Raw genomic sequence first — 23,835 nt, forward strand, 5'->3', positions numbered from 1 at the left:
AATAGACACTGAAGCCAGCACAAAACTGAACAAAAGGCATGCTACCTAGGCTTGGTTATGTTTTTGTTTAGGTTTTTTTGTTTGAATCTCCTTGCTATATATGTTTTTTTATGATGATATTGCAGGGTTACTTTCCTTTTTAGCTGAGAAATGAAGTTTTCTGTGGCGTCTCATGAGTCCCATCCTCTATTCTAGATCTTTCTGTGATGTGTAGGCGGAGGCATTTCAGCTGGTTGGGGTTGCAGTATGGATGGAGAGGTATGCCTGTTAAGCAGCATGTGCAGGAAATTGGAGGCCGAGAGGAGGATGAAGGAGGGGTCTGCCTCGGCCGCTCTGGCTGTGTTGTGTTGGAGCAAGGGTCCTGGGAACAGAGGTCCCTGCTCAGGTTGGTCACCCCAGGGAATGGACATGTTCATCCTTTCTGTTCTCAATAGCATTGGGATCCCGACAGGAGCACTCATCCCGGATGTCACAAGACATGGGGAATGGAATCACCTGGGTGGGAAAGAAAAAGATACTCACATTCATAAAGTGTACTAGCCTGTAACTCTACAACCCAATGGCACAGCAATCACTTTTCTGATCTTACACTGCTATGGTTAAGTTATGGCTAGGTTTAAGCACAAAAACAATTTGGTTAGGGTTAAGGAAAGGTCATGGCTCCGGTTAAAATAACTACTTTGTTAAGGTTTGGGGACCTTTGTTGTCATGGTTATAACAACATGGTTAAGGTTAGGTCGTGGTCATGATTTAAAAAACAAAGGTTGACTGTCGACTGGAAACGGGTAATGAACAGCGGTCTCCCTCGTTAAAGTCCAAGGTTTTGTTGACCCATCCATCCATCCCGACTTCCTCTCTTTGCCTGTCTATAATAACATCACTTGACTTTTTCCTTTGCTCCCGTCATAATGACTATGGCAGCTAGAAGCCTTTGTCACATGAACATAAAAATGTCATGTTGTTTTTTCTTGAGGCAAAGAAAAATCCTTGAGGCAAACCGCTCGATTAGTTGTCTCAATGGAACAAACTGCCTTTTTTTTATGTCTTCAATTTGATGTATTTTATCTGGCTGTTTTACTATATTTGTTATTATATAATATCCCTAGTGGACATGCACATCACCTAGCCTTCCCCATTTCTCTCCCCCCCACATACACACACAAGCTAGCTCACTCTCTTTCGCTCTCGTCACAGTTGATGTAGACCAGATTCTTGCAAATATCAAACAGGTTTGAAATTAAATTGGCGTGGTTCTCATTAGCCCATTTTGTAATGGGTACACAAACTCTGTGAACAAAATGTACCTAAACTCAGAACTAAGCTGTTAGGCGCTGAAGCCTCCATGGTGTTGCTATTGTAACAGTTCAATACTGTCGCATCAATTTAGAACAACAAAAGAAGAAAAAATGGCGTTGGAAGTGTGCAGTCAGAAGAAAATAATGGACACCCAATGAGAAGCGACAATTCTTGTCATATATGTTATATATGTATGTGACACTGTCATGCAGTGTGAAAAAGCCCATGTTTTATTTTCCTGAAGACCGTAAATCTACTTGAAGCCCCAGTAGGAAACTTTTTGGTATTTTTGGTATTTATATATAAATATATTTATTTGGCCATAATATATCTCAATCTCAGAATATCAGAGAAATTGATATCCCAGTTTCTCTGATAGTCTCATGTTAAAGTGAAATACTGTAGGTGAAAATAGAACCGGAAGATCAGTGGCCATTGCCCCCGGTGTTTGACGTCACTGGATAACGCTGGCAATGCGTCACCAGCACCAGCTGCTGCTGCCTGGTCTGCTTGCATCTCGGGGGGGCCTGCTTCAGCTGTTTGGGTACACAAAATGTGTCCCCCTTCTCCAGGCCAAACAAGGAACACATGTGGTCCAAGTCATGGAAGGCAAGCTGCAGACCAAGGGTATGTCTGCATTTGTGTCCTGGTGGCTTATCAGATCAATCTGTGGGGGCCTGTGACCGGTGTCGCTTGTCCTTGTTAGGGCTGAGTGGTATTGCCTTTTTTCACAAGGGATCTCTGTATACAATGTAAATGTAACAACAATACTGGCCACTGTAACCAACACAGATACTTAGATGACAATGCACCTCATGCCAAAGAACGCTATTTGTTCAATGCTATTAGGATGGAGGAGGGAGGAGTTGTTTCCAGGGGAGGGTCATAGCGCTATTATCTGAATATGGAGTTGCTGTATACAGTAATTACCCAGACTACTACTGTAATGCCATCAAACAAATTGCATCATGAGCTAATACTATCTGGGAGGGTTAGTCAGGTAATTACTAAATGCTTTAGCAAAGAAGGATTAAGAAATTAGAATTTCCCATTTACTAAAAGATGCATTCATAACAATAGTGTCCATTATATTGCACACCATCAACATCAAAGTTTGGGACTTTGAAGCTGACTCACTTCCTGAGTGACTGACTAAGAAGTAAATCCAAATTCATCTTGTTATGCTAAATATTAATGGAAACCCCATTGTGAGTGGAAACCTGTTGCTTACCACTAAGGCTAATTGTTTTCGTTTTTTACTGATTTTTCACAGAAAAATACACTCATTTCTTAAAGGGAGCAGATCCCTCTAAACTGATTTTGATTAAAGTTCCCATGTGCCTGAAGGCTGTTGTGCTTCCCACTACAAGATTCTGACCACCATTAAACAAGTTCCTCAGCTCAGAAAATCTCCAATAATAGAAAGTGAAGATAAAAATGGGGAGAGATACTGTTTCCTAATCTGCAGCTCACCTTCCTTCCTGTCTAAAAAATGAATGGTTTAACTACAGAGTGCTGTGTTGAAAACAGTATGTATCTATTTATAATCAGATTTTTTAAAATCTGATTTTCTTTCTTCTTCTTTTTTTAAACTTAAATAATGAGCTCTTCTTACCACTTTCTTTTAGTTGTGCTAAAAGTACATGATGAAATTAGTCTCACATTTTGCTTTGGATAGCCGTGTAAAGTAAATGCCTAAAATGTAAAATGTTATAGCTGGTGGTAAATGCAACACACAGGAAACACCACCAATAGTTTGTGAGAGTCGGGGATTTGCAGACAGCAGGTCTGTGGAATGACATGGGGGAGCATGCTAGTCACTTAGGAGCAGTGACGCAGGCTCCCCTTTGAAATGTGGTATAAAATAGGTTGTTTGTGTGGGGGGGTGTTCCTAATGTGAGGGCCAGGTGGGCAGTGCCCAGACTCCTCTGAGAAAATGAGGCCTACACATGACGACTTTACAAGCCCAGGGCCGGACACACTTCAGAAACAGCTGTCAACCGCATGAGCAGAGTTTCCTCTGTGGCATTTTGAAGCCAAGAACACGGGGCTCCCCGCTCCCACCTGACTCTTTGTCAGTTTAATTACACTATCTCTCAGTTTCACACTTTCACCTTGTCTCCTTTAGAGTTTCTTCCCTACTGTACCTTGTTTTATTACTCCTCTCTCTTGCAGCACATATCCCCACTCCCCCTCCCACCTCACTTCCCCTCCAAGGCCACTTCTGTTTATCTCTCTATCTCAAAAATGATGGTGGGTGGCAAATTTGACATGGTTTCCTTTGACCTTGACCTCCAGGGTGGCTGGGCCAGCTGCCACATCTGGCCTTGACTTGAGGTTCTCTCAGGGTGGCTGGGAAATGGGACTGGCTGGCCTTGTGGGCCTGGGGGCCCTCATGCTGCCCCATGTCCCAGGGCTGGAGGAGAGCTGGGGGAGGACACCCACTAACAGCAACATGAAAGACCTTCTGAAGAACGCAGACCTTGTCAGAGCCCCATCCTTCCATCTCAGGAACAGGTCAAAATAACACAGAGTTCCTCTCATTTCTGTGTGTGCAGTCAGCCTGTGCTTAAAGGCAAGAAGGTGTGTAAGGGGCACAGGCCAGGGGAAAGGGGAACTGGCTGACCTAGGGATGCATAACACACTGTTCATTAGCAAGTAACAGTTAATATTAGAGTGAATTATAACCAGCAACATTTTTGTCTTATTTCTTAAATATATTAGGAAACATTTTTGGGAATACAGTGCAACTTATTTTTGTTAATAAAAAAAATCAACACTGGAACCATTGAGTGTGACATCTGACAAAAGCATATAGTCTTCGAGGAAAGAATATTTATTGAATACACAAAAGTTAAACAGATGTGTAAATAAGAGATGCAGAAAGAAACTTAGCAAGAAGAGAGAGTTTTAAGATTACGAAGGAGAAAGAGCAACTTAAGAGCAAAATAACACATAACTGAGTTTGGCAAAATAAGTGCAAGCACTTGGCATCAACAAACAGCCAAAACTCCTAAAAACTGTGGGGAGTGTGTCCCCCCCGGTGTGTAATTGCCTTTGCTCAGCTGTGTAGAAAAGCCCTGCTCCTCCCTCCACATTATCCTTCCCTCCTCTCCCACTCAGATGCATTTTGCCCCTTCAGCCCCCACTCACCCAAATACACACAGAAAAGTTTGGAATAAAGGAAGCTATGGCATGCTGCTGCTTATTTAATGATTTGCCATAAACATTGCATTGCAGTGGCTTGACAAAAAGAGAGAGGCAAGGCAAGGCCGTGACCAAGAAATCCTGCTACTGTATGTGTGGGTTCCTGCTCCTATCTGTGCCTCAGTCCCTTCCTCACCTTTAACTGCCCTGGCAGAGCCTCCGCAACAGGAAATAAAGTCAACTTAGCTGCACTCAGACATTTAAAAAATAAAGAGCTGTTGATGGCATGTGCTTTTGGCATCAAGGTATGTGAATATTTGGAAAATTAGAGAAAGAAACTATATACCATCTATAAAAATCTGTAATAGCTCCCAAAAATGGTCTGTTAGAAATTTGATTTGTGTGGATTATATAGGTAGTTAAATGTAAATTTTAACATCCAAAAACTGAGAGAAAGTGTCATTTGCTATGTTGTTTTGAAAGGGCTTTGTCTACGTGAATGACCAACAGAAACCGAGAGGATAAGTGGTCAGCTGTGGCTATGGTGACTATCACGGACCATCAGCTTAGACACAAACATCAATCGTGACACATAGGAAGTTACGTAATGAGCATACTTGTGCCAGACCGAGAGCTGTAAACAGGGTTGAGGGACTGGGAGGGATCTCAGCACTTACCCAAGACCCCACCACCAACGCAGACAGAAAAACCTACAGGCACATTTAGAAAAAGTTGTTTTAGAGAGGCCAAGCTGTATAACTATATAATCGTTGCCCTCTGCGTGCTGCTTCCAGCATCCAAGAAAGGAATTCCTTCCAAACTAGGGGGAGTCGGGGGGGAAGGGGGACCTACAAAAAGGGTAATGCGCAGGCAACCCTCAGAAAGGCATACTCCATACCCTTGCCTCCTCTCCTCCCTGCCCCTCCAAATCCAGCCAACAGCTTGCAACTATTAAGGGGAGATCCTGTGGTGACCTTACGTGCAGCCAGTCCTTGCACCTTCAAAGCTCCTGGGGTGGAATAATACACAGCAAGTCATCCAGAACTCCTTAATACACAAATCTCTACCAAAATAAAAGACGAGAGAAGCATATGCTGGGAAGGGGAGTAAAAGTAAAGAGCAGCCGAGTTCCATTGCTTTTCACAATATTGCTCCTTTTTCTCTTTTTCCTCCTCTGATCAGGATGAAACTCTGAGTTGACAAGAAAAAAGGCAAGACGAAGCAGGAGGGATCTGGGGAAAAAAAAATAGCTGATAACCTAATTCCTATAATAGCATTTAAGCTGGCTTGGAAAGAGCAGAAATTGCTCAATTGTTGTATCTGGAAGAAATTTTATTCCATTCCAAAAATTAGGATTTTTCACATTGAACTGTTGAATCATTTCAGATTTGAGAACATGGCGTTTGATGTTGGGAAACACAATAATAAACAATCATGCAACTGCTGTAAAGAAGTCAGTTAAGCATCTTCTGCCAAGGAGGGGTGAACAGATGTTTTCATCAGTGTGTTATATCTCCTCCATCAGTGGACTGAAGACAATAATGTTATGAACATTTGGTTTTAGGTCACAGAGTAAACAAGTGAGGCAGATGAGGATTTTTTTTTTTTTTTTAAACCTTTGGACTCTTTGCAACGTCTGAAAGGACAAACAGGTATATGACTAAGGTAATGATGAGGGAGAATAACATTTTATTTTGTCCTGATCGTCTCTCTTTATTGCATTTCCAAAGATCAGAGGGAAATAGTAAATGTAAAAGGTTTTGGCAAACAAACAAATAACAGGTGTGTCGGTGTGTGTGTGTGTGTGTGTGTGTGTGTGTGTGTGTGTGTGTGTGTGTGTGTGGTTGTATGGAAGGGGTCATATCATTGTTCTCATGTGCTGTGTCACAACACACTGGGGACATCAGCACTGTGCTAGATTCTCACTGAGTCACCAGACCTCTTGTGCATACAAGTACAACTGGTGGCTAGTGTGTCTGTTCATGGTCTGTATGTGTGTGTGTGTGTGTGTGTGTGTGTGTGTGTGTGTGTGTGTGTGTGTGACAGAGAGAGACTGTGAGTGAGCGTGAGAAAAGGAGAATGTGAATGAGTATCTGAAAGTGAATGAGTAGGAGACAGTGAATGAGAGGGACAGAAGGAGAGAGTTGGTACATATGTGTTTTTAATTCATCTTGCACAGGCCTGTCTCTATACACCATGGTGAGACATGATGTCCAAAGTCACAAAAAGTAACACCTGTAGTTCTGGGTGTGTGAGACTGTGTATATATGAGAATATTTGTATTTGTAATACATGTATGTGTTATGGACTACAGCAGAGTGTGACTGAGATACAGTTAAGCTGTGTACAGGGGTGGAAGAAGCTTTTATTGAAACAGTTTTAGAGAGGAGTTGATTCAACTGTATGGTCATTTTGGATGAGGACATTTGTGGTGCTGTTGAATTGTATTGCGTTATACAGACAGATGTTTCTGTTTGAAGCAGGATACTCTGTGCATGTTCCAGCAATATGCAGCTGAATCGAGCTGTTCGAGGACAGCCAACCTCCAAGGGAAAAAAGGGACAGATGGACAAAGACATGAGGCAAACACATATTTAGAACGGGGGTACAATTGTCATCGGATAAACAGGATTTCAAATATTATGGACAATTCTGGAAGATGTTTCTATTATTTTGTCCATCCCATTTACATCAATAAGGGTGGCTTAATAACAGAAACATGTCTCTTTATAATGCCATTCGTTCCTACTGAAAATGTAAATCTCAAAAAGTCACAAATACATAGTTCCATTTCCAAAATTAAATAAATGCAATCCAAACCCACAAATAACTGAATTTGCACGTTCCATAAATCTATTTTATACAGACAACAGAATTTGTAACAACAAAATCTGTGTTCAGGAACAATTAAACTAGCTGGGACAAAGTCTTCACTTGTGGTCTGGAGAAGAGCATTGATTTCTCTTTGTCACCCAGCAAGTGTGTTATTCAGCAACTTAGAGGAGAGAGACTGTCAGAAATGAGTTACAGATTCCTTTTGTCATATATTGTGTCATTTTGTTTTCAGAGATTTTTATGCATTTCCGTCCTTGATCGCCTGCCATGCATGTGTTTAGTTTGGGGAAAATCAGAATCAGGTGCAAAATACCCTGTTTCTGTTTTGACTGCGTTGATCAAATAGGGATGACTGAGAGGATAAGCTTTGCCCAAGAGGAATAAACAACTAAGTCCAAATGCCTACCTAAAAGATAATAAATACAGAGGAAATTTAAATGTGGAAAAAAATATATATAACGGACATTCAGGTTAATTTGAGTTTCATGCAAATAAGGTATTTTTATATTAGCCAAGGCATTAAGCAACATGTGCATGCAAGCAAGCAGCATCAATTAGGCAACAAACTAAAGGGATTATATCAAACATCTGGCTTTCCTCTGTTCCCATATCAATTCCACATCAGCTTCATTCCTTAGTGTTTCCTTTTTCTTTCTCACCCACAGTAACCTTCTTGCTCCTGGCAGTTGATAAATTAACTTATGATTGGTTATTTCAGAGCAATTTTTCGTATCTTTCCAAATAGTTTCCAGGGGGATCTACAAGTGGAAAACACTAGCCAGACTGTTTTCTTCAAACAATGCCAGGGCAAAATGCCTTCAAGTAGAATTTGGACGAGCAACCTGGAGTTCCTGAGCTCAGGTAATCAATCCACTTACTGTATTATGCTGTAGCAGCCCACTGAAAATAACAATGTTTCAGTAGTTGGAATGGAACTGCTCTTCACCCAATCCATCTTCACTGGTGTGACAGGATTTGGTACAAGTGGGTAATTTGATCCTCCACTTGCATGTAGTGATTATTTCAGTGAACTGGTAACACCTGTTTTGCAGACACTACTATTGACCATCGGCATGTAGCATCCTTGGCTTGGATATACAGCAGCAGTAAACCTGGACCAGATTCCTCTAGAAGGATTAAAGTCCATCTGAAATTACATTTAGTCATCCCTTAATGCAGTAAAAAATAATGTCAACATGTTTTTTAAATTTATTGTCAACAGTTTTTCATTATCAAAAGGAAGAAAAAAGGGAGGGATATGTCCGGGTTTGATTGACAGCAGTTGGCAGACTTAGCCGCGGCAGGTGAAGAAGAGACAAAATAAAAAAAATAAAAAAATAAGGTGCAGGACAAGACATGTGTTCATGTTTATAAGTTAGATAAAAGGGAGACCAATAAGGTGATGAGAAGGAAAGCTAATCTGGGTCGCTGTATAAAGTCTGTGGCTCTTACATTGTGTCTGGCTGCCAATGATAGATCTTAATCCCTTTTTGGGAAGTGGAAATGTCAAGGAATTTCATTTTTAAACTATAGATTTTTTAATTGACACCAAGCATTAGGTGTTAAACTGACCATGCCCCCCTTTGACGTATAACATAACAAATCCTAACTCTAACAAGGCCCGTGGCCTGCTGTCCTCTGGCCCAGCTCAACCTCTCATTGCTGCAGTAATTTAAAGAAGTCTATCTTGCCATTGGGGTCTGTCAGCAAAAGTGAGTTATGCAAGTTCTGTCTGAGCCCCTGCACTGGATTAGGGCCAGATGATGTAGAGATGAGATAGCGTCAATCAACAACAGCAAAACCACTTCAGGAGTGAGGTCACTTCCCAGCGGGCTGCTCACCGACTTTCCTGCTGTTATTATACTTTGGTTACAATACCTTACATCTGATAATGAAGTTATGAAGAAAGGACCAAAACAAATCATGGAACTCTGGACCTCTTTCTAGCCAAAGGTTGGTTATGTACATTCATAACCATAATCAAATATATGAAGAGTTGATGTTTGGCCTCTTAAACCCAATTTGCCCAGAACTAATTTAGCCAGTGGTAAGTTGTGGTAACTGCAAAAGTCTCAGTGATCTTAATCTTGCACAAATCTGCCTGGTCCATAACTTACTTGCACTGTAAATGACCAGTCAAATTACCAGACACATGGTGGATGTTGATGGATTGAGTGAGATGCACTTGCACAGGAGTAATATTGTATTTTTTGTGTATTGTCTTATTTTTGTGTATTACATATATCTAAAACACACTGGCCCGGAATAATGCAGGCTATAGTCGAAACTGGGGAAAGATGGGATTCATGGGTGCAAATTTAGTGATTAGAAGCTTTAGAACAGTTTCGAAGGTTGAAGATTAAATTTTGTTTTTTGTTTTACATTATTTCTCTGCTAACCCATATACAAATCAACTATCAAAGCACTGGCTAGCCACTTAAAAAGGCACTATAGGCTGGTGGGCAATATTTTTAAATTATTTTAATCCTGTATGAATACACTACACAAAACACAGACATGGGGTGTTAATGTCTCTATCTTAACGCTCCTAGCTAGTCCTTTGTGATTATACTTGATTAAAGTCCAACTGAAATCACATTTAGTCATCCCTTTTTGTAGTCAAAGACAATGTCAATGTGTAAATGTATATTATTAAATGTATTGTTAATGGTTTTATAGTATTAAAAACAAGTAAAGAGGTTTCTGGGAAATGCTCCTTTTTGTCTCAGCCAGTTGGATGGGCGTGTCCGTGTTTGATTGACAACAGCTGTCAGGCTACCAGAGTGCCGGTGTTATACCATAGGGAACGAGAGACAAAGTAAACAAACTTGCACTATAGCCTACATGTCATGGGCAGACAGCGTGATGTTCGTGGTATTGAAGAGTAAGGACCACAGCAGCATCTAACTGGACAGAAGTGACACTTGCAGGTCGTTTACATGCTGTTTAATGTGCTGCAGCTGAGCAGCTAATTAGCAATCCAGCAGACCAACGTTAGCAATGAACTTTACCCTGATGAATATTTCGCTGGCTTGTTCAACAAACTAAGGTGCAGGATGTGCAGGACAAGACATCTGTTCATGTTTGTAAGTTAGATAAGAAGGAGAACTTAGCAGGGAAGCTAAGGGGTTGTTGTTCAGAGTCTGTGGCTCAGTGTGACCGTCTGCTCTGCCTATGAGAACGCTGAGGTTACTACTTTATGCAAGATTTTATTGGCTGTTGATTTAATGCAAAACTAGGGGGCTATCACGAAACCAAAAAAATATAATATAAAACAATTTCAATTTCTCCCTTTTGGTTTCTGATTTTTTCTCAAAGGAGCCATCAGAGCAGACATTTCTGCTGTAAGAGACATACGAAAAATTTATTGAAAACTTTAATTTCAGTTGGACTTAAAACTATTTATTCAAGTGCATGATGTTATGCCACCTCTCCTCTAGGGTATTAGAAGGTATTCTTGGGTGCTTCTCACTGATATTGAACCTTGAGGAAAACAATGTGGATGTGAATAATTAAAAATGATGCCACAGAGCTGTTTGAAAACCTTATTCCTCTAGTGGCCATGCCTTGGTCACTCCATTGCCAAGGTTTAAATAAGGAACAAATAATAAACATCAAAGAAGCTGTCTCTGAAAGAAACATGATTATTTCTGTCCTCATGACTAAGGACCCAAAACATGCGTGAACATTTGCGTGAAGGTGGACCGGAAGCAATCACAGGAACTTTGATTGTACTGGAAGATGGCGAGATTTCCCTTGTATGTCCTTTTTCCCCAAAGAGGAAATGAAGAGGCTCTCCAGTCAGACACACTGACACAGCCAGTGAGACACATAGACTGCAATATAAATCCAGCCAGACATACAGATGGATATGCCAGGAGTACAACTAAAATCCCTCGCCAGATTCATAGAAACGGGCCAGGCCAGAGAAGCAGATGCTGCAGCTCAGAAGCTACAATACACTTCCAATCAGATCCCTTGCCAGCAGCTGGCAGCTGGAATGAGCCAGACAAAGCACCTCCCCGAATTAAGAGAGTTATGACCAAACTTTTTGTCATGCTTCAGCTTAATGCTGAAATACAACACAGCTGATTGAATGTTGACGGATTAAAAAAAATATATATATAGTTGTTATTAATCAAAAGAGGAACAAGTAAATTATTAAGTTCTTATCGTCATGACCTTTACTGTCTGTAATACCGAAGTTTAAAATTACTACCCACATTTTGGGTAGTTCACATGAATACAGACACACAAAGACAAATATAGACGTTTACACATTGGGAATACCATGGAAAAACAAAGACTGATGAAGTCTGAAAGCTCCCCCTCTCTTGGATGTGGAATCAGTAATCTGTCTACCAGTTATCTAAGGTTGGACACAAGGCAAAGGAAGGAAGAATCTCTTTAGAGATGTTCCAAGAGGTGAAATACAGCAGTCTTCAACAGTATATTCAGTTGTGGTTTCCATTATTCCATTATACTTACCGTGTGTAGGTAGACATGATCATTCATAAATATAAATGTCAAAGCTTGATAATGGAAACATGCAACCTCCACTGGATGCATGGAAGTAGGAAGGTAAAGAAGTCTAAGTGGGTTAGGCACGGGGAAAAGGAAAGAAACGCTCACATGTGGGAGGTGGGATTTATTCCTAAGCTATGTGTGACTCCAGAGTTGGGGAACAAACACTGACTGTTGATCAGTGTGACCAGGACCAAATCCAACATCATCTTTGTCTGAAGGGTGAGGTTTATTCTGAGGTACAAGCATGCCACTAACCTTCTTGGTCTTGACAGTGGATTGGCAGCAGTCTCCTCCGTCATAGTTGCAGAAGGCTCTGTTGTTGACCGCATCACAGTAGTTGTCCCCCATGAATGGCTAAACCAGAGAGAGAGCGCATCAATTAGAAAACAACACAGGGCAAGGAAAGCACACCCTTTTAAACTGGTTGATAGTGGTGAAAAGATCAATTACTGTAGGAGTCTTTTGTTCTAGTGGTAGTTTTCTCTTGAGCATTTCAGTGCCTTTTAGAGGTCTCTGGACAAATTTGCTGATGAATCTGATACATTAGATTTCCCTCATCTTTCAATGTAACTTTTTCAGCCGTTAGTGGGCCTGACCCGTAAATCAGCCCGAGGATACCATAAACTATTCACTGCACAAAACACTTCAATAAGATGATTTATTGGGTTGGCCCCGCCCTCTCTTCTTGGGTTACCAATCAGGTTATCCAACTGGCCTAAACTGAGTAAATGATATCGTTCTTCTATTAAGTGAAGTGGAACTCTTTCAGATGTTGTATTCACATGTGAGTGCACCATTTTTAGTAAGAGGTAATAAATCAGTAATTACATCAGATTACAGTAAGTTGATAAGTGTCAGTGAGCCACATCAATTAGTCTGATACCTGATACCGATTAAGCAACAGCATGTTGAAGTGGCTGACTACCACCTGCGAACCCTGTGCAGGTGGTTGTCCTCAGCGACTGGCATCAGAAAAAAACCCTCCATGTGGACAATCACTTGCCAGTGTGTTGAAACACTACTGTATTTTTAAGCCCCCATATCTGCTAGCCTGTAGAAAAAAGTAGCCACCAATCGCAGCCCTAACTGGAAGAATGTTTAGACCTGTAAATCCAAATATTCTGACAAGAGATTCAGTCTTCACCTACAGTACAGGTTAGTGTGAGTGTTTTACCTGTCCAGCATCTGCCAATCCATTGGCCAAACACAGCCAATAAAATGTGATAAAACTACATTTGGAGGTTATTCAGCCTGAGATTCATTTGTGTAAGTAGGTATTAGGTTAAATAGGTAACTGTTTCTTTGCGTGATGGGGGTCATTTCTATGTGCACAGACAAGCATGTCCATGTGTATGTTCTGTGTTATTTGAATGAATATATATATTCACCATGAAAGTGGAACATACTGTAATATTGGCCACTACTGTACAAGTGTCTATACTCAAATCCAGCAACATATTAGATCAGGCAAATGTCTCATCCCTCTGTTTGGGGTCAAGGAATGTGGAATGAAGTAGGAAAGTATTGTATGATGATGATGAGACTATTACTCCACAAACACAAAAAAATAAGTGTAACTCAGGTGGAACCCTTACCTCACATCCTTTGATGCAGTGGAGCAATTCTGGGTGTGGATACCATTTCAGGCCCATTGTACAGATTATGCTCTGAAATATAAGACAAAGCTTGAGGTGAGAAATACTGGTGCTTTCAATGGTTTGGGTTATTGTTTGGGTCATTTCCCTTGTGTGCAGTATTTGCTTTGCCAAGACTGTGTTCTTTTTACCTGCATTTCAGTCCACATTACTCTGACTAAATTCACAAGGCACTTTCAAGCCACACACACACCTAACACAGTGAAACATTATCAAAAGGGCTCATGTGCTACACATGGAGGCTTTTGTTATGAATCCATCTTTGATTTACACTGACCTTTTTCCACCTCAGAACAAAGCTGAAGAAGTTGATTTTGACAAGATACCACTTGAGAAAATTTTTCATAACTAAGTCATGGCCCCAGGAGGGCAAAGAGCTGAGAACAACAGAGAGAGAGAGACATAGAGATAAAGAGCACTATGTTCTCAAATATCTTTGCAGAATGTGTGGAATCCCATCCTGTTCTCCCACTGTGCTCTTCATTGAAATGCAACAGAAAACATTTGTGCTCAGGGGAGGTGGGCAGATATAAAATGTGCATTCATGTAGGCATATACTGCAGGTACATGAAAATGCACATGTCCACATGACTCTGGATGGGTCTGTGCTATGTAACTATGTCCCCATATAGTCTGTGTGTGAGGCGTAGGGGCGGTTGTATATATGAGTCTACTGTACTCCAGCCAGCAGGCGGAGAAGGGTTTTGTTTACAGCATAAGTGTGACCCCAGACGTGGATAGTAGTGTTCATGATCAAAAGTGCCATCCACAGCAAAGGACTAGCTGACCTCAGATGGTCCATTTCTCAGACCCCCTGTGTCCCAATATCTCACAAAGTTGACGTGCTTTTCTTTTGTTGCTGCAAACTAAGGTATTTTTCATTTCAGTGCTGTCAGCAAATCAATGCAACAAAAGAAAGATGGGGGGTTGAAGGTGGAGAGAAAGAACAACATAGCATCTGAGGACAACTGAGAGCCGCGGGAGTAATTGTTGTACTACTGCGATGTAGTACTGCACAGCAGAATGCAGGCCCGTCTGTGGTGTGTGTACACGTGTGTTCAGTGGTGAGGGCTGCGATGGTTAGTTCCTATATGTTAGAAGATGAAGCACATTATTTTGTCTTAGAGGTCAAACATTTTGCAACTACTGTACTTTTATTCTCTCTTTCCCGTGCTCTGCTATGATGATGTCACCCAGAAACTCCTCGCCCCCTCTCTCTCATTTTCTCTCTCTCTCTCTCACTCTTTTTTTCCTCTCTCAGCAAGGCCGTAAATCATGATAATCCATGATCGTGGCCTGGCCTCACCCCTCACTACGTATAGGATCCTCACCCTCTGAAGCCTCCCTGGGGCGCTGATACCACATAAAAATAGATCCCTATCTCAGCGCCACCACAGACGAGGTCATGTCATGTAGAAAATGACTAATTCCACAGCAAGCCCGACAGGGTAATTTTGCTGATAAAGGGGGAGGAGGGTGCTGGGGGCGCAGAATCGTTAGAGATAGAGGGACAGGAAAAAGAAGAGGAGGAGGTGGAGGTAGGGAAGCAGGAGAGAATTCTAAGTGGGTCACACTAAGAACCGAAACACAACTAGTTTAAAGGCAATAAATCAAAATTACTTATTAAGGTGGGCAACGCTAACCTCCAACTCAGCAAAGTAGAACTAGGAAGTGGATTTGGGGACATGAATTCTCTTTCAGATTCCTAAAGGGGAGCTTAAAAGTATGTCTGTTCCTCCTTACTACACTCATACTGTTACTACAACTGCTAGCCATTGTCATGATTGATTTCTTTTTCCACCACAGCAACCTCTTCCTGTTCTTGTTTCTTAATACCATTTCGTGACATCCCTGTGCGTTTCTTGTATCTTATATCTCAGCCATATGCGTGTGTTCTGCTTAGCCCTTGGGTATTTATTGCATTGCCTGTTGCATCTATTTTTTTATGAGGCTAGAATTAAATTGGCAACATTCTCAAGGTGGAACATAAAGGATCCCTTAGACTTTGACATTAGTGAAATTGCAAATGTAACGTCCTACAAATGACCACATTTTGCCATAAGGTAAGTTTGTAATCATTTTTATTACTATTAGAAAAGGTGTAGCTTATGTGCTTGTGCGTGTGTGTGTGTGTGTGTGTGTGTATGTTTTTTAGAAAAAAATGAAAACATGGCACATGCTAAAGTGCGCAATACCAGCAAAACCTCTTCCTTCTCCAACCTCCTAACCCTCGTGCACATCTGAATCCCTCATCCCTCTGAAACCCTCACCCCACCACCCTCACTTCTCAGACTTCTCTTATGCTATCCACTGCCCCCAACAGCATAGCCTCGGGTCTCAAATTACCACTGAGCACAAATCATATCAATTACACAAATCCATGAGAAACATTTCATTTCATGTCCACGTGGCCCAAGCCACCCTTCTCTCCCGACATCCACCACAAAAAGCTGCTGACTCAGTGTGACTGAAACAAAAACAAAAGGAGTTGTAGGAAAAAAATACAGTGAGAAATACAATGTGTTCCTTTACTCGGCTGTGGCTTCTCTTTTCTCCTTCTCTCATTACAAAACTTGATGCTATTTAAGATCTTTCTTGTTGTACTCTACAGCTAAAAGGACATTAAGCTGACAAAAACACTTAAAACAAATTGCATGTCATTGACATTAATCAAAGTTAAATGGGGAGCGTAAAATTAGAAGAGTAGGTGCAGTCAGTACTCTTTACTTAATACAGACACACATATACACACCATAGCCCTACACTTGACCCCACCCACAAGCTTCATAAAAATCCCAAATGACACCATGGCGGGGGGAGAGGGGGGCACTCATGTGTGTGAGTGGCACTCCCACAGGGACAAGGTGTACAGTTCTGTGTTTAATTCCCTGCCCCACCATAACCTCTAACCCCTGTGTTTTTCTATCTGCCACTTTAAGCAAACAGTACTTCATCAGTACAGTTGGTAGCTGCGAGGCAGATTAGGTCATTAACTAGTGAGCGTCATAGGTGTATTTCAGAAAATGACTGTGTTTACTGATGACTAGCCATTTGATAAGGTTTTCCAACAGTGGTAGTGGGGGCCCCATGCTTCACAAGAATTCTGCAGAAGGTGTTTTTGCTTTGCTTTGTTTTGAATTGCAACAAATGGCACAATTACTTGTTTGTCAGTGTGGGGACACTTAATTCCCAAAGATGCTTTGCAGCATTTTATTTCTACACAAAGGTAGTTGAAATGTCATATTGAGGACAGGGATGCAAGAGGGCAGCAGTATGTATTCACACTTCCAATCCAAAATAGAATAAAAATGTTTTAAGGGTTGCCATGCTCCTAAGACAAATATTTGCGAGGCATTGGGCACAAAAGACAGGCACAAGCTGGCATTTTGCATTGTGGGCAATAGAGCCAGGATGTTGACACTATATGTGAAATTCCTTACAGGAGAGTTGTGGATCACAGAACTTTGTGAAGTGCGTCTGTCAGAGCTGTGAGGTGGACACAAACACATACATACAAACTTACCTTGACTTTGTGCGGGTTCCTCCAGTACTCTTTAAGCACCCTTTCTACCGTCATGTTGCTAGGGAGGATCACCACGTCGTTGTTACTCTCTCTGCACGTCAGCTCACACTCCTCACCTGTGTGTGTGTGTGTGTGAGAGAGCAAGAGAGAAACAGAAAAACGAAACCAATGAATATATGCACAAACCAAGCCTAGATCAAAGACATTTCAAATGACATATCCTTTCCCCTTTCCCCCTTTCACTTTCAAATGATTATGTTAGTGTGTGATATTCAAAGTGCTAGGTTACACAACTGTGGTTTAGACATTTTGTTGACTCTCATTAAGAACAAATTACAAGCTGAAAAGGAATGAGTAATGCAAAAAATGAAGAATAGCAGCACACAAAAGCTGTGAGTAACATGAACAATGAAAGATGACATCAGCAGTAAGAAAACTGAATTGTTATTATAAAAAGGTAAATGAGTGCATACAGACCTATGCCGTGTCCTCGCTTGCATGAGTACTGTAGACTATAATGGAGGTTTTGAGGTAAAGAACACTGGCCTTTGCTGTGTGGGCAGAGGCGGAACGACCCTGTCCAGTTTCCATCCTTCCTACAGCGGATCACATTGGACCCCGCGCCCTGAAAATAACACATATATTGACTGACAAACAATTATACACACACATCAACACGCAAACACTAGCAGGCCAAGGACATTGAGATGGCATCCCATTGCAAAAGGGGAAATACAATCCAATTTTTATCAGGCATCCAACCCACAATGCCTGAGAGGCAGAACAGATTAAAAGGTGTATACATTTCAAAAGTCTGTGGCAGCAGGACTATTCTGGAAATCAATAGCAATCTAATTAGCATGGCGTCAAATTGAGTAGGGCTAAGGGAGACGGGAGGGAGAGACAGACAGTGAGAGACAAGCGTTCAGACAGTGAGGGGAGTATAAGAAGTATCAGATAAAAGACGGCGAGGATAGTGAGTGTATTAGGGGAAAGATGTTTTTTTTACTCGATAATTCTGCATCTTATCAGCTATCATGAGTATGTTATACATATATGGTATTAAATAAGAGTATGTTTACAATAATGTATCTGTAGTGATTTTTAAACAAACAATATTTGAACAAACATGACTAATACTGTATTGTGGAGGGTCTGGATGCTAAATATCGAAAAAATACAAATGCTTCTAATGGATTATACAGTATTTGTTTTGATTTTGAAACAGTAAGGATGCAAAGAAAGGAGGAAAAGAGAGAATGTCTACTTTGTATACACATGACGAAAGGAGGACAAACATATAGATAAAGCAAGAATAGAAAGAGAGGGAAGAGATGGACAGACCTGCTTGCATGGAGCGTGCAGCAGCCTCACCGTATGGGCAGAGCCTCCTGTGGCGGCGATAGCAGTATTACCGGCAGGATCAGAGCAGTTGAGTCTGCAGACGCTGTCAAAGCGGAAGCCGTCGGTACAGTGATAGGAGCCATGGAAGATGGGAGGTGGGGGGTCACAAGTCACTGGCTCGCATGCCCCCTCTAGCCAGCTGCCATCCTCTGTGCACTGGCGCTTAAATGCACGCCTAAAGGGAAAGGGGACGATTAACATTTAGACTTGTGAGTTTTGTGTAACTTTTGTGAGGTTGATACATATAGGTTAAAGGTTGTAGTCTTTAAATTGAACTGATTCCAGGCCTTACTTTTAATTGGAAACATTTTCTGATGAAGAAGCAAATAAATCAACAGCAACCGTTTCTATTTCTTTCTTTACCTCTTAGGTTTGTTGGTGACATGGTAGCCTGGTTTGCACTTGTACTTGCAGAGCGTGCCCACTTTGAGGCCTGTGTCGTTGCAGCGCTTGGTCTGCAGCACAGCATTGGGTACAGGAGGAGGGGCCGGGCAGCGAAGCTCGCAAAGAGCCTCCGGAAAGGACCACAGACCGTCTTCTAGGCAAGTAAGAGTGTTGTTTGTACCTGAGGAGAGAAAGGAGAAAGGGATAGATGAAAACAAAGAAAATTCAGCATTGGTCCGTGAATTTGAAACATTAAAATAAACAAATAGAAAAGAAACGGATGAAAATGTGTAAAAATAGACTACAGACATGTGCAGTTGTTGAAAGAATAATGACAAATTGACGATTAAGTGACTGAAACGAAAATGAATAAGATAATTAAAGAATCCTGTACCCCTGACTTTAAATTATTACAATCTGTATGTAAGATAACGGCCTGAAAATATGTATCTGCATGTGTGCATCCTCCACTATGAATCTCACCTACGAGCTGGGCAGGTTCTCGACACTGAAAGGTGCTCTTCTTGCCGTAGGTAGTGCCCTCAGGGAAGCTGAAATGGGCAGGATGAACATGGTATTTGTCTGGCAGACCACAGTCCACAGGTTCACATGACACCTGTTTGTTCCACTTCCCATTTGCACAGGTTATAGTCACCGAAGAGTCCGACTGGAAAATAAGGGAAGATATCAAGTGAGTGTCAGATAGAGACAGATACATGGATCACAGACCTATTCTGAAGTAGTATGAGACGTATTATGTAAGTATGACACGAGCATTCATTTGCGCATTGATATAACAGATTGATGTCCCACACACATCCTATAAATGTTTACCTCACTAAAATTGACTACAGCAATTCAGCACTCACTCCAACAAGTCTCTAATCAGTGTGTAACCTAACAAAGCTTGATCAGGCTTAGTTTACTGTCTGTCAGTGAGCCTCACAGGCTCAAGTAACTGCTGATAGCATTTGTAAGGTCAAGTCATGCCACTCAGACAACTGATATCCAACAACTGCACAATCAGCCCTAACACAAAACAGATTGACTTTGGTGGAAGTGTGACAACTTATGAGAAACACACACAGAGAGGGAATCTTCCACAACTGGAATGCCAACCTTTTCTAATATATCATTTTTTCTGAGTTTCTGGGTAATAATGATACTCAGAAAGCGGTTACATTCACTCAAAAGTTGACATTTTGACATATGACTTTTACATCCAACAAAAATGATATTCAAGTAATGCAATCAATCAATACATTTTGCTGTTAGGTGGGAAACAATTACAATGGAGGAAAAAGTAGGTAGGTGGCTTTGGCACACACGTAAAATAAAGCACACCAGCTTTGCAGACAAATCAGTGCCATGATTGCATTTCTTTAAGTTAGCTAAGGTCATTAACTACACTGCATGGCTTAGTGATTGACAGTAATCAACCATGCAGTTGCCTGTCAACAGAAAAAAACTACTTCTCCAGTGCTTCTTCCTGTGCAACCTTCTCAAAATCAAGGCAGACTGTCTCACATTTTAAAGCCTACAGAGTGCATCCTGTGCAACTGGGCCCTTACATGTTGTTGGAATGTGGGAGGAAACTGGAGAACCCAGAGGAAATCCACACATGGGGAGAACATGAAAAATCCGCAAGAAACTGACTCAGGCCAGGAATCAAACCCAACAGTGGTAACACCACTCTACTATGACAAACAAAGACAAGCTTAGGCAAGACCTAGCATAATAGATTAACATACCTTCCATTCCCATTATGGACCTATCATAGAGAATAGCCCTTGATTAGAAACAGCAGCCAGTCAGGTTACTGCTGAAGGAGCTATGACCTAGCAAGGTCTGACTGAGACTTGCAAAGGCCACATGTCTTGCATTAATTGTGTGTGTGTGTGTGTGTGTGTGTGTGTGTGTGTGTGACAGAGAGAGTGTATGAACTCAATGTTTATACACCCTGTACACATATCAATGTGTAACCATTCCTGATCAAGAGTGATGAGATTGTGCACAGAATATAGCATTAAGGATCCAGTACAGTATTTGCTGGTATATGAGTTCCTGGAAACAGCAATGGCAACCAGAATGTTTCCAAAACATTACATTTCAAAATGGCAATCTCTTGTTCCTGACTTTTATTTTTCACCAGAAACATTTCCTGATCTTAGGTCTATTTCCTATTAGAAATAGCTCTGATTCCTGTAAATTATTTGGCTTGTGGTATGATATTTGCAGAGATGAGACCAAAATGGGGAGCCACTACATCATCCAAACCTCAACTGTTTTCATCCTCTTCCATTAAATAGCACCATGTAACGCAACAGGAATGCTTAAATTGATAGCAGTGCCAAGAAATATTACAACAAAGCTGTGAGAGCTCAATCATTTTGACTTGTCCTACTCAGAACAAAAAAGGGAAACCTGTGTTTCAACAATGAATTACATTATACCCCTACTTTGGTGGACTTTAATTACACACATCTTTTTAAAGAGTGGCCAAACTTTAAGGCCACACAAGCTGGACTCAGTTAGCATTACATATCTATTGCTTCATAACCTTCTCTCTCTTTCCATGTACTTCTATCTTTCATCTTGATCCCATTATATGATACTGCATAACAGTGTCAGGTTCCCTCAAAATAAATAAGCTCCTTTCATATTTGGATATCCAACAAAGTAACATATGCATCACATGTGAGTGCCTGCTGAGAAATAACTGGATGTAGAGTTGAATGAGTCAATCATGATAGGGGGTTGTGAACAAAGTCTGCATGGACAAAAAGTGGAAGGATCTATTTAGTGTGCAGACTGTAAATATGTTTGCAAATGGCATATGTGTGTTATGTTACATGTTTTGCTCGTCCAAAAACATGTGTGTGTAAAACTGTGGTCAAGTGTATGCGTATACAAACACACATCCATTTAAATTTACGTACATCTGCCATGAGCTGTTTAATCAAGCGTGTATGCCCAAGTGTGTAAGTGTATATAGGGTTGTGTGCACTGTGTGTGTGTGGGATTTTTCCTTCCTTTAAAAAAATATACAGCTGACTATTTCTCTTCCAGAGGTGATTTTAACAGCCTTTGGCGACTCTTCCAAATTCAAGACAAACAGACAAATGAACCGACAGACTGACAGCCTCTTCCTTCAACTTAGGGATTTGTCTTATTTCAGACGGCACACAAACACATAGAAAAAGTATAGTAATAACACACATTGTGAGGTAGAGTCATTGCTGTATTGCTTAGTAGTGGAATTAAGTGTAATCTATTATTCTCTCGTCCTCAGGGAAAAGCCTTTATGAAACAGTTTTTGAGAAAAATCAGCTTTACTTAAGAGCAGAGCTTATTTGCCTGGAATATAATATATATATATATATATATATATATATATATATACTTTCCAGTAGGAAAACACAACAGTTGCCCACATCATTCTGGACAAGAATGCGTTCAGAACAGTAACATGCATTACTGAGAATCTAACAGTACTAAGAAGCAGACATTCTGGGAAGGTTAGTTTTTTCAACCACATAAGCCTGGACAGAGTAGATGTCAAACGAACCACAAAGTGAGAGCTTTTGTTTTGAGTGGAAGAATTAAGAGTTTGTATTAATTTTTCCAGACATCTAAAGGTTCTGAGTCCAAAAAGAGAGCAACTCTTTTCCCATTGTGGATTCAACTTAATATTATACATGCTTGACCACTCTTCACTGCAGGGAGGCACACTGAAATTTGTACTTGCATGCTCGTCCAATTGGGAGGAGCCCTGCTAATAACCTGGTGCCAGCCATATAACTGTCAAATCCTAACTCAGCATCCACGAAGTCAGCAACTTGAGGGGCAACAGGGTGACAATGTTAAAAGGCTGTGCTTTAAAAACTAGGATTACAATGCACTGCCTTCACTCTCATTCACACAGGTTTCACTTATAGGCTTACGAGGGTGAAGCCTTGTGCGGGAATCCCCTGCTGTGCCACTATCAGGACAGACAGTCACTGAAAAGCAGGATGCCCTTGCATGACCCTTCTTCACAGGGGGAGGAAAGGTAAAAAGTGACTTTCAAAAATAGCCTGATTGACCTTAAAGTCACAGCGAAATGGAGGTTACAGCGTCTTTTCAGGCGCATAAATCACCAGCATACCTGCCTTTTATGCAGAAGCACCAGTGGGACATCTCCACTGTTAGCTACTGCCATAAGACTTAGAAGACACATGCACGAGAACATCCAAACTCCACACCATGGTTGAAACGAGAACCGGATTCACTGTTTCAAGATGGTGCCCAATCATTCCAAATCAAAGTTGCTCACTGGGCACATATGCTGGCAAACATCTTCAGACGTCGGCATTTGGGTACCCATAAAACATGCACATAAAAGTCTTTCTCTGGCTGAGCTGGCTGACTGCCCACTCTTATGAATATGACGATAATAATATCTTGATATGGCTCTTAATAGCCCTTAAATCTATATTGGATATGTTGACTCAAATTATACCAGGAGTTGTTTCTAAATGTGTGTAACATTTTTTGTCATCACTTTGATGAGGCCTGAAGAGGGTCTTTTAAGAAAGTGGCCGTCTCATTGTGGCAGGTAATGGTGGTTTGATGGTAAATATTATATAGAGCCTGTTGAAGGAAAAGCCCATGTGAAATAAAAGGGGCTTCTTCACTTCCAGAACTCGGTGTTCCCTAACCACTTCAAAGAGAGAGAAAGATAGGGAAAACAAACAGCACAAATACACAAATCAAGCAAGTGAGGGAAACAGATTTTTTCTGAAGATAGCATTATCTAACAAGGTGATGTTCCCAGAACCACTTTGACATCCTCGAAACAAGAATGTAATTGGCTAATGAAAATAGACAAGATTGTGCTTCACGTTGCACTTTTCAACTTCAGTGTGGAGGTGTGTGTGTCTTTGTAAGTGCTTGTGTGGCTGGAAAAAGTCAGTTTAGTCACAGCAGTGCCGCTGTTGCAATCAAAGAAAACATACTGCTGTCCCCCCGGATTCCACAGCTAGCAACAAAACCTGCTTTAAAATGTGGGTGTCCTACTCTCAA

The 23,835-nt window shown here is 41.1% G+C and overlaps 1 protein-coding gene across 1 annotated transcript in view; it reads right to left on the reverse strand.

Annotated features, from left to right (window-relative positions):
- Positions 1-268: 268 nt before the first annotated feature.
- pappaa (pregnancy-associated plasma protein A, pappalysin 1a) overlaps positions 269-23,835 on the reverse strand; it is an 81,191-nt gene continuing 57,624 nt past the window's right edge. Inside the window, exons 15-22 of the mRNA XM_070924703.1 lie at positions 19,255-19,438; positions 18,751-18,952; positions 18,328-18,562; positions 17,461-17,608; positions 16,984-17,099; positions 13,401-13,472; positions 12,061-12,159; positions 269-495 (exon numbers count right to left, since the gene is read on the reverse strand). Coding sequence (XP_070780804.1) covers positions 391-495; positions 12,061-12,159; positions 13,401-13,472; positions 16,984-17,099; positions 17,461-17,608; positions 18,328-18,562; positions 18,751-18,952; positions 19,255-19,438 — 1,161 coding nt within the window. The 3' untranslated portion in view covers positions 269-390. The remainder of the gene's footprint in view (positions 496-12,060; positions 12,160-13,400; positions 13,473-16,983; positions 17,100-17,460; positions 17,609-18,327; positions 18,563-18,750; positions 18,953-19,254; positions 19,439-23,835) is intronic.

The sequence above is a fragment of the Enoplosus armatus genome, chromosome 18 (genome assembly GCF_043641665.1).
Source record: "Enoplosus armatus isolate fEnoArm2 chromosome 18, fEnoArm2.hap1, whole genome shotgun sequence".
NCBI lineage: Eukaryota > Metazoa > Chordata > Actinopteri > Centrarchiformes > Enoplosidae > Enoplosus > Enoplosus armatus.